General features: G+C 61.4%; 1 protein-coding gene across 6 annotated transcripts in view; it reads left to right on the top strand.

Moving 5' to 3' along the window:
- The window catches only part of PPP2R5C (protein phosphatase 2 regulatory subunit B'gamma), an 80,619-nt gene extending 72,457 nt beyond the window's left edge, over positions 1-8,162 (top strand). For 2 of the 6 annotated variants that reach the window (XM_055134009.1, XM_055134012.1), the window contains 2 exons: positions 1,637-1,753; positions 5,971-8,162. In XM_055134009.1, coding sequence (XP_054989984.1) covers positions 1,637-1,753; positions 5,971-6,102 — 249 coding nt within the window. In that variant the 3' untranslated portion in view covers positions 6,103-8,162. Of the gene's footprint in view, positions 1-1,636; positions 1,754-3,616; positions 3,674-5,970 lie in introns of all 6 variants that reach the window. The other 4 variants (XM_055134011.1, XM_055134014.1, XM_055134010.1 and 1 more) reach the window with 3 other exon arrangements.
- Positions 8,163-10,194: the final 2,032 nt, after the last annotated feature.

Below are 10,194 nucleotides of genomic sequence, written 5' to 3'. Positions count from 1 at the left end.
CTCTTCCGTTTGTGACTTCCGCACAAACGCTTTTCCTTGCTTTTGAAAACCCGTTTCCTCTGCTCCCGGTCGTGTGCGCCTCTCAGCTGCGGGGGGCGGGCGCGTGGCCGCGGGCGTGAGCGTGGACGTCCCTGCTTCTTGCAGGCTGCCCTCGCCGGCTGGGGGGGGGGTGCAGGTCGGTCGCCAGGCAGGGCTTCACAGGAGCACTGCGGGCCCCTTGGCCTTTAGAGGGGCTCCGCGCTTGCCGTGTGTGCGTCCCTCTGTCCCCTCCCACCGTGGTGCCTCCCTCGGACCCGTGGGCTTCCTGTGCCCAGGCTCTGTCGCGTGCCCACCAGAGCAGAGTGTCCCGCCCGCCCCCAGCCTGTGCCGTGCAGACCTTGGCCTGCTGGGGTCCCGAGGCTTAGACGCTTCTGTCTGCTGGGGGCACCGCTGGACAGACACGGTCGCCGAGACGGCCAGGGCGTCACACTCGAGTCACAGGCTGGGAATGAGGCGAGAGGTCAGGCACGCTGCAGACACGGAGCCAGGCCTGACCGGGCAGAGGGAGCGGCCTGTCGGGGACCGTCCAGCGGGAACGGCCTGTGAGGGACTGTCCAGTGGGAACGGCCTCTGAGAGACCGTCCAGCGGGAATGACCTGTGAGAGACCGTCCAGCAGGAATGAACCGTGAGGGAACGGCCCGTCAGGGACGTCTAGTGGGAACGGCCCGTCAGGGACTGTCCAGCGGGAATGGCCTCTGAGAGACCGTCCAGCAGGAATGACCCGTCAGGGACCGTCCAGCAGGAATGACCTGTGAGGGACCGTCCAGCAGGAAATGACCTGTGAGGGACTGTCCAACTGGAACGGCCTGTGAGGGACTGTCCAGCGGGAACGGCCTCTGAGAGACCGTTCAGCAGGAATGACCTGTGAGGGGCCGTCCAGCAGGAATGACCTGTGAGGGGCCGTCCAGCAGGAGCGGCCCGTCAGGGACTGTCCAGCAGGAGCGGCCCGTCAGGGACCGTCCAGCAGCAGAGCTGGAGCGTGTGGAGGGGCCGCGTGTGGCCCTGTGGGAGGGCACCCCGGGCAGCACTGCTCCCCGGTGGTGTCTGGGGCTCCTGGTAGGCAGGAGACGTGATGGCTGAGAGCCCGCGGCCAGCGCAGGGCGTCAGAGGAGACGGTTGCAGCCTCCCGAGCAGCGGGGGCCTCACCCCCTGCTGTTGGCTGTCAGGCCTGGAGGCACAAAGCCTTCGCCAGGCTCTGACGGCGCCACCCTGTGAAGTGGGACCAGAGGGGACCCCCAGCACGGGACCCTGGACGTGGGGCATCTCCCTGGCCTTGTCCAGGTGGCATGGTTGAGGCTTGGGCAGAAGGTGTGATTGCAGCTGAGGACAGACACTTGGCAGTGGGGTCAGGGTGTCCCCACCGGGTCAGAGGGGACTCGGGGGCATCGAGATCAAGAGTCGGAGGTCAGGGACTGCTCTGCCCTCGGCACAGAGGGGGTGGGCTTGAAAGTGGCCCCTGGCCCGCCTGCTCCCCTGCTCCATGTGACCTGGGCTGTGGGAGCTCCCCCAGCCCCTCTGAGCCCGTGTCTCCCCCAAGGGGGCTTCCTGCCGTGGCGCGGGCGCTGCCACCCCGTGACCCCACACTTTGCATTGCAGTACACAGTGTATAGCCAAGCCAGTACCATGAGCATGCCGGTGGCCATGGAGACAGACGGGTCTTTATTTGAAGATGTGCAGATGCTGAGAAAGACAGTGAACGAGGAGGCTCGCCAGGTAACAGGGCCCGGAGCTCGGCTGGGACACTCCCGCCTCGGGCCGCGCTGGGCGGGGCCTGGTGGGGCTCCCAGCCCCGCCTCTGCCCGTGCTGAGACTCAGCATGAAGCTTAGGGGTTTTCTTACGGATTTGGCATGTGCCTGAGAGACCTTTAAGGGTCAGAACCCAGCTCTTAGCCATCTGTCAAATGTTGGCTTGAGCAGAAGTCAAAGCTTAGCAGAGGTGTCTGGCCTGCTCTCCCTCCGCACGCCTCCGCCCTCTGGCCCGAGGCGGCCCCAAGGGCTCTCTGAGGCCTCCCGCAGGTCCTGTTTGGAGTTCCTGCGAGAGCTGCTCCGGACGCACGGCCAGTTACAGTGCGTCTGCCGGCACTGTGTGGCCTCAGGTAGCGGGCATAGGGGTGGCTCTAGTCCAGGTGAAGAGTCTTCCCTGGCTGCTGAGACGGGCGCAGGCGGTACCAGCACACGGTGAGTCTCTGCCCGGCGCGTCCTGAGCTCTGAGCTGCCCGTCTGGAGCACGGGGCTCCCCGGCCGAGAAGGAAGACGGAAGTGAGCGCGTTTCGTTTCTCACTGTGTATTCCGTGAGGTGACTGGACAGCCGCCCCACGTACCCCCTGTTGGTCGCTCCCTGTGGGAGATGGAATGACCACATTCTTGCAGTGACCTCCTGGGCCAGGTCGAATCACTGACTCCACCTGCCAGGACACTGCAGGCCGCCTCGGGGCTCGGCCAGGCCTGCTTCAACGTCTGCTTGTGACGCCTTTTCCCCGGGAGTTGTTTCTGATGGACTCCGGGTACTTGCGTGCGTCAGCTCGGTATGTCACTGCTCAGCAGAAAGCAGTTTCTGGTAGAACATTTGCTCACGCAGCCTGCTGGAGTCCCGACCCCCGTTTGGGGAGTGAGGGTCTGGAGCCCTGCCCTGCAGTGCCGGTGGGGGGACTCGGGGCTCCTGGACCACCCTGACCCCTGCCGAGACTTTCTGCCCGCTGAGTCGTGGCCCCGGTTTCGGTTTTTAAAAAGAAGACTCGGGTGACTAAAAGCGCGCGGACGCCCGTGTTCTGGTGTGTCTTGGCGTCTCCTTCTCCTGGGGCCAGGTGGCATCCCTGACTTGCTCGCAGATTCTCAGCCGAGTAGATCCCGTTAGGAAGCACGTCCTCTGCTTTCCCCAGTCTCGCCCCGGAGTTCCGTGTCCTGCTTCCTGCTTGGCCGGTGAAGCCCCCAGCAGACAGCCCAGAGGCTTCTGCGAGGTCTGGCTGTGACTCTGCCCCCGGCCCTCGCGGTTCCTCCGTCTCCGTGAGGAGAGCCGGGAAGGAGGGCACTGCCCTCGGACAGCAGCTCTCCCCTGCAGCCCCCCGAAAGGCGCCGCGCCCCAGGGCGGGGGTCTCTTGAGGAAGCCACACACCTCTCCCAGGGCATATGAAAGTATGTGACGGAACTTCCCCAGAGCACTGTTTCAGGGGGTCTGCTGGCTGCCCTTCGGCTCCAGCTGGACCTTGCTCCTGGTCAGTGCCGTTCAGCTGCTGTGTCGCCTGCCTCAGTAGCTGCAAAGTGCCACCACCACCTCCACTGCGTGGCCCTGGGGAGGCGATACAGGGAGATACAGGGACCAGGTGTGCCCAAGAGACCAGGCCAGCCAGGAGAGTCAGCGCAAGGCTTTGGGGGTCCCGGCTGAAGCGGCCTCGTCTTCTGCGTGGGGCTCATCTTCTCCCGCGCGCTGGGAGGCGGCCCGGCTGCAGGCAGGGCTGGCGGTGCCAGGGGCGCGGGGCTTCCTGGAGCTCCGTGTGGCTCTGGCCCTGTGGGCCTGACAGAAAGCGTGTGAGTTCCCTGCGTAACTATCAAAAATGTTCCCACTTCTCCTTCCCACAGTCTGTCGGGAGAAAAGCCATGTCAAGCACGCACTTAAGGAAGTTGTAGAGAGACAAGGTGGGCCTGCAGGTGAAGGTGAAGGTACTCCCTCCCCTCCCCACCCGTGCGTCAGGGCGGGCGGCCCTGGGTGCCAGCTCCCGTGTGGTCCCCGTGTCCTCTGGCCAGGGATGGTGCAGACAGATTGGCTCCTTCTGTCCTAAGCAGAGTAGTCGCCCCCCGTTCTTACACCTCCGGCCTCGCTGCTGCTTCTCTGCCACCTGTCCCCACCCTACACCCTCCTGTCCTGCTGTCCTGTCCGTCCACCCATCTGTGCTGCTCCTCTTGTCTCAGCCTGGGCCTCACGTGGACTCCAAAGTGCCCCTCTCAGAAGAAACGTCTCCTGGGGTGCCCGGAATCGCCCGTGAGCTGCGTGTCCCTGAGTATCGCAGGCGCAGGAGGGTTTTGTCCGTTTCTCTTTCCTTTGTTCGACAAAAGAGCGAGCGGAGGCAAGAGTGGGGGGAGGGGCAGGATCTCCAGAGTTTTACCAAACAGGTGGGAGGCCAGCACGTGGCCGGTGACACCTGGCCCTTGCCCTCGCCCCGTCTCCCAGTGGGGTCCCATCTCCAAGGAAAGAACCAGAAAAAGCACCCCATGCTGAGGTCTCCGGGTTTGCGGCCCTGCACAGGATTGCCGTTTCCAGAATGAAAACGGCGCCTAGGAAACAGCAGCTCTGCTCAGCGTGGCTTCTGGGGATCCCTGGTTTCTTGGTTTGGGGGCCCCCCTGGCGGTGCTCAGGGCCTCTCTGCACTCGGGCTTCACTCCTGATGGGGACCGGGAAGTGGGGGGCTGTGTGGTGCTGGGGATGGACCCTGGGTCAGCCACGTACAGGGCAAGTGCCCTGCCCGCTGCCAGCTCCCCAGCCCTAGTCTCTGGGTTTGAGTTAGAGAACTCTCTGTAGTGCCCAGCCAGCGGGAACGCGTACGGTCCTTCCTTCCGCCCGCTGCTCGCAGACACCCCCAAGAAGGAGCTCCTGGCACACGCGGGTATGGTCTGGCAGCTTCTGCTGTGTATTGCTGTGTATTGCGGCTTTCAGTGGCTTGCCCAGAGGACCAGGGACACACCTCTGCAGTAAAGAATTGGCCTTGTATGTGTGACACCCGGGCTTCGAGCCTCAGCAGCACGGACACACACACACACACACACACATACGCACACATACATACGTAGGTTGGCTTTTGTTTGGGGGGAGTTTATTTTTGTCTGGCTGGTTTTTGTGTTTTGGGACCACAGTGGGCAGTGCCCAGAACTCATCCTGGCTCTGTGCTCAGGGACCATTCCTGATGGTGCCCAGGGGACCGTATGTGTGCTGGGATCGAGCCTACGGCGGCCACACACACCCCCAGCGCCCTCCCTGCTGTACTCTCTCTCTCTCTGGTCTCAGAAAAGGGGTTTCCTTTTCCTTTATTGGTTTTCTGTTTGTCTTATTCTGGGGCCACGCCCAGCTGTGCTCAGGGACCGCTCCCGCCAGGTCTCCGGGGACCCTTTGGGATTCGGGGGGTCAGCCCTGGCTCAGCCGCACGCAGCCTGCTGTGCTGTGTCCGGCTCCAGGTTTCCTGGTGATGACATGACCGTTCCTCATGAGACAGCTGCTTGGCCCACAGACACCCCCTCTCACGAGTCTCTAAAATGCGTAATTTTTGCAGAATGGGATTTTATTTTGGGGGGTTTGAGCTGCGCCCAGCAGTGTTCGGGAATCGCTCCTGATGGTGTTCCAGGACTTACGGGGTGCAGGTCTTCAAAGCCGGGTTGACTGCAAGCAAGACAACGCCTTCCCCACATTACCATTCTGGTTTTTTTTTTTTTAACTAAAACCAACATTCTCTAAATGTGAGGAAGACACTGAAATAAAGAAGGGAATCATATTTTACCCCTTCTAGGAAGTTTTATGTAAATACTTGGCTTTTCTAAGTTTTTTCTCTCTCTCTGCATGAACCATTTAATACCTCTTATTTTGAGTATCTCTTTTTGGACATGGTGGAAGTCTTAGACTTTTATTGGCGTTAGTCTAGCCTAGAGATGCCCTTTATTCGGTCTTCCTGTTGAGCCCCAAGCAGCTCCCGGTTCTGAAACGCCCCTCGACCTGCCCGCGCAGCAGCTCAGTCACCTTTTTATCCAGGAGGGTCTCTGCAGCTCCCGTGGGGACAGAGTAAAGGTGGTGGGTTTGCGGGAGCCCTGCATGCCCTTCCCCACGCTCCACGTTTTGGCACACCGCACCCCCCCCGGGAGGCCCCGCCCGCCTGGACGGTGGCCCTCGCCGCCCCCGAGGGCTGCCCCCTGCCCGGTGTGGAGCCAACACCCCTGCATTTGTCTTCCAGGCCCAGAAAGACCCGCGGAAGGAGCGGCCTCTGGTGCGCCGCAAGTCGGAGCTGCCCCAGGACCTCCACACCAAGAAGGCCTTGGCGGCCCACTGCAGAGCGGACGAGCTGCTGGCCCAGGACGGGCGCTAGCCCGGGCGCGGCGGGCGGGCTGCGGCGCTGGTCGGGATTCTGTAGAAATACATCCTTTTTGTGCCATAACAATCAGTCACACTCCAAGTCACAGCTTTGCGCGACCCTGGTCCTGGGCAGCCACGTGCTTCCGCCTCAGCCGAGGGCAGGGGTTCCCACAGTGGCCCGCCGGGCCCTGCGGGGACTGGCCCCCCGAGATGGTTCCGGGCAAAGGGACACTCGCTGGCTCGCAGCCTCAGCCCCGGAGACGGGGCCCGCGGTCTGCCCTTTGCTCCTGTAGCCCGCCGATGTGGGCCCAGGCGTTGGCCAGCCTAGGGGCTGCAGGGGAGAGCGTCGGGGGCCCCGGGCACTGCTTCCTCGGGGTGGGGGGGCTTCGCTCCAGGCTCCCATCCGTGCCACGTCCGCTGCTTCTCTGTAGCCCTCAAGCCATAGTTCCGCGTGTGGAACAGCACCCGGGTTCCCAGTGTCAGCTCGCAGGAGAAGCGTCTTCTTAGAAGAATTGGGATTTTAAAATTATGTGTTCACTTTTTTTCCTTTTTTTTGCATTTGTTTTCTCTCCCTGCACGGCCCTGGCACACAGGGTTCCTGGGCGAGTGGACCAAGCGTCTCTGGGAACTGCACGTTCTCCAAAGTCAGGTCGCGCCCATTCCGAGTGGCCTGTACCTGGCCGCCCCTTCGTGCTGCACTGGCTCTGAGCTTCTGGAGGTGGGGGCGGGGAGGACGCTGCTCCCAGTCTCTCCCTCGCGGCTGGTTCCTGACGAGCAGCCTGAGGAGAAACCCTCTCCCCAGGCCCGTATCGGCCTCTCCCTCTCAGGGTGCCCGGGACTTCCCCCTTCCTGATGCTGCTTAGAAGCTCTTTCCCTGCGCTGCTGTTCGAAACAGGTGATGCTAGTTTCTTCTGTCTCCAGCCTAAGATTCTGTAACGTCACGTCACGTGTTTTCGTGCATAAAAGGCCCAGCAGGCCCGTGTCCCGGGGCCTCGGGTGCATGGCGCACGCATGGCGCCCCTCCACCCCACAGCCCTGCTCACCACCTGATCTCCTGGGGGAACGGTGGGGCGCCCAGGGCTGCCCAGCTGCCGGTGGGGAAGCAACACGTCCTGGACACTTGACAAGTCCCTGCCCCTCACCGTGATAAAACGTCTCACTGCAAAAGTCCAGATGCCTCCTCCCTTGGAGGGCACTCGGGTGCTTTTCATCATGCGAAGCAGCGTCTCACATATTTTAACCGACCATTGTTTGAACTTAATCTTTAGCTGACTGATTCCACCTGTCCCGGGCTGGGGGTTGTCAGATCGGGGTGGGGGAGGTTCTGGAAGAATCTCTCTGCCCACGGGAGAAAGCAGCAGGGCACCACGTGGTGGGCGGTGTTGGAGTTGACACAGTAGATCCTCTTTCCTGTCGACGTTTTATTTCTGCTCGTGAGGAAAGACAGACATTCACCAAGAAGGGAGACCGTTCAGAGCGAAGCTTCACCTCCTTTGACCAGAGCATTCTTTCATGCTTTCCTATTAGGACACAGAGCCCCGTGGCGATTGTCCCCTAGTAACCGCACTGACACGCCCCCTCCTCCGCGCCAGGCGGGTTTTCAAAGCACCACACTGACAGTCCCCTGGGCCCGGCCCTCCCGCAGCCCCGCGCGGCATCCGACGAGCTGCCGGCCGGAAGGGCCCCGGCATTCTAGTGCGACTGAGTCCGGCTTTTCCTATTGTACAGACATTGTATCTTTGTTTATGGTAAGAAGTAATAAAAATGTAGACTTCATATTTTGTACAAAATGTCCTATGTACAGAATTTAAGAAAAAAAAAGTTCATAGAAACAGCAAACATAGGTAAGTGGCACAATTATTTTTCTTTAGGAGATAACTGTAACTTTATGCTTAGTGAGATGTTAAGGACCCACATATTTTTTAACATTTTGTAATTGAGAACTTTGGTTTCGACATTGTTTATGAAGGGAAACGTCATCCACTTGCCATTTATTATGCTCTTTTATCTAATTTTAAAGAAACTCTACAAATGGTGTATTATATGGACTAAATAAAGAACATGTGAATTTTACTGCTCATCGTGGAAGTAAGCCCAGCCCTGGCGTTGGGGCCCCCCAGCCCCTCGGGTACTCGTGGGGCATCGCCCCTGGCGCTCTGTCCCAGGCCGTCTGTGCTCCGGGCTCGGCTCCCCGTTTCCTGGCGCCCGTGTGCCAGGGCTCACTGTGGTTCTCGGGGCTGCAGGGGTCGAGTTTGCCCACCTCGTCCCGGTGGAGAAGGGGACAGGGCTGGCTCTCCTGTTGTCACACTCCCCTGTCGGGGGGCCGTGTGTGTCCATGCAGCTCCTCGACGGCGCCTGCGAGACGGACACATTGCCTGGCTGGGCCTGGCCGGGGGGTCGCTGCGCCCAGTGCCCGCCGCCGCCCCTGACTGCCACCGGCCCCATGTTGCCTGCTGCGCTGGCCCCACGCCGCACTGTCGTCACATTCCCTCCTGGACGGGCGAGTCCAGATGGGAGGAACCAGGCTTAACCCACCCTTACTGTGTCTGGCATTCTGCTGTAGAAACACCCAGAATGTTCTGGGGACACTCTGGAGCCAGGATGGAGACAGACACGGGGCAGGGCTGAGCTCACACCTGCCTTCTTGACCCAGAAGAGCCTCGGAGGCTGGCGCCACAGCTGGGGCGTGTGGACACACCACGGTTCCCACTTAAAGGAAAACTCCGGAAACCAGCCGCCCTGCGCTTCCCGCCGTTCGGAGGGGAAATCCCTCTGGTTTGGCGCGTGGGGGAGCCCAGGGGCCCGCTCCGTGGGGGCTTTGTGGAGTCTGGGTCCCGCCCCCAGGTTTCTGCCCTCTCCCACTCAGGGTAGGGGGCTTCTGTAAGTGCCGTGACTGACTGGCAGGACAGTGGTCCCCCAGCCCTGGCGAAGGCTGCGTGGAGGCCCCTGGAGTGACAGCTGTGACCTCGCACCCTCCGGCCACAGCCACTTTCAGAATACACCTCGGCCTTGTAGTAAAACAGGTGCCACTGTGGGTGCACCCCGGGGCGCCCCCACAGCCTGTGCTGTGCGGCAAGCAGGTCTCCGGAGTACTCTGCAGCATCAGAGCAGGTCGGTGCGGGCGGCAGCTCCCACAGGAAATCACACGTTGAGGAATCCGGGGCGCCTCTGGGCTCGTCACCTCTTAGACTTGGTTTCTGTTGCGAGGTGTCCACACTGGGTGGTGCATGGGCGGGGGCGGTGTTTGGGGGACCCTGCAGTGCCCTGGGCTTTTTCCTGGCGACCCTGTCTGCAGCCCTGAGTCCTCCCTGGCCCCTACAACGTGTCGGGGGAGGAGGGGGTGCCGTAAGCCAGTGGAAGCAGGCTTGGTCACGTGAGGCAAGCGCCTTCCCCACCACCCTCTCCCTGCCCCTCAGAACGCGTCTTGAAGAACGGAGAGGCCTGCGATGAGCTGGACGTCCACGACCCACACCTACAGACGGACACACCCACCCCCGCCCTTCTCCCCACCCCGAGTGAAGTGGCCGGGCAGGCCCTGCCATGCGGAGCCTCGGGGCACTGCCCTCCCCCACTGAAGCTGGCATTGCCCCCATCAGCAGGTCCATGCAGGTTCCCCGTGTGCTCTGACAGACCCCACAGAAAGCTGAGTGGCCTGCGGAGGGCAGATGATGACGCACGGACGTGTTGCTGCTCTGTGGGATTTTTTCCCCAAAGCAACACTGATTTTAAGAAAGTAACTTCTCATGCTTTAGCGGTAAGATGTTAAAAAGCACCCACCACAGTGGGCCAGGAAGTATGGGGGGAGGGGAAGTGGCTCTGCAGCAGCCATAAAACATCAAGGGCTGCTCTGTTGTTTCTGGGACATTCTGGGCGCTACTCAGTATTGGGAGGTGTGGGGCATCCACCGCCAAAGCCACATACACACACCCTCTGAGCAGACTGGGGAGCGATGGGGCGCTGTGCCCTGCAGGGCAGGTGAGTAACCTCCCAAGAGTATGGGGAGGGAGTGGTGGAGCAACTGACGAGACATCCGACTGTCTGTCCCTCAGTGTTGGGAGAGGGGAAAGGGGGTGGAGTTCGAGCTTGTATGAAACTGCAGGACTGT

Source organism: Sorex araneus, chromosome 3 (genome assembly GCF_027595985.1).
Source record: "Sorex araneus isolate mSorAra2 chromosome 3, mSorAra2.pri, whole genome shotgun sequence".
NCBI classification, from domain to species: domain Eukaryota; kingdom Metazoa; phylum Chordata; class Mammalia; order Eulipotyphla; family Soricidae; genus Sorex; species Sorex araneus.
Note: the sequence above shows the minus strand (reverse complement) of the source record. Positions and strands in the feature narration are given on the sequence as shown.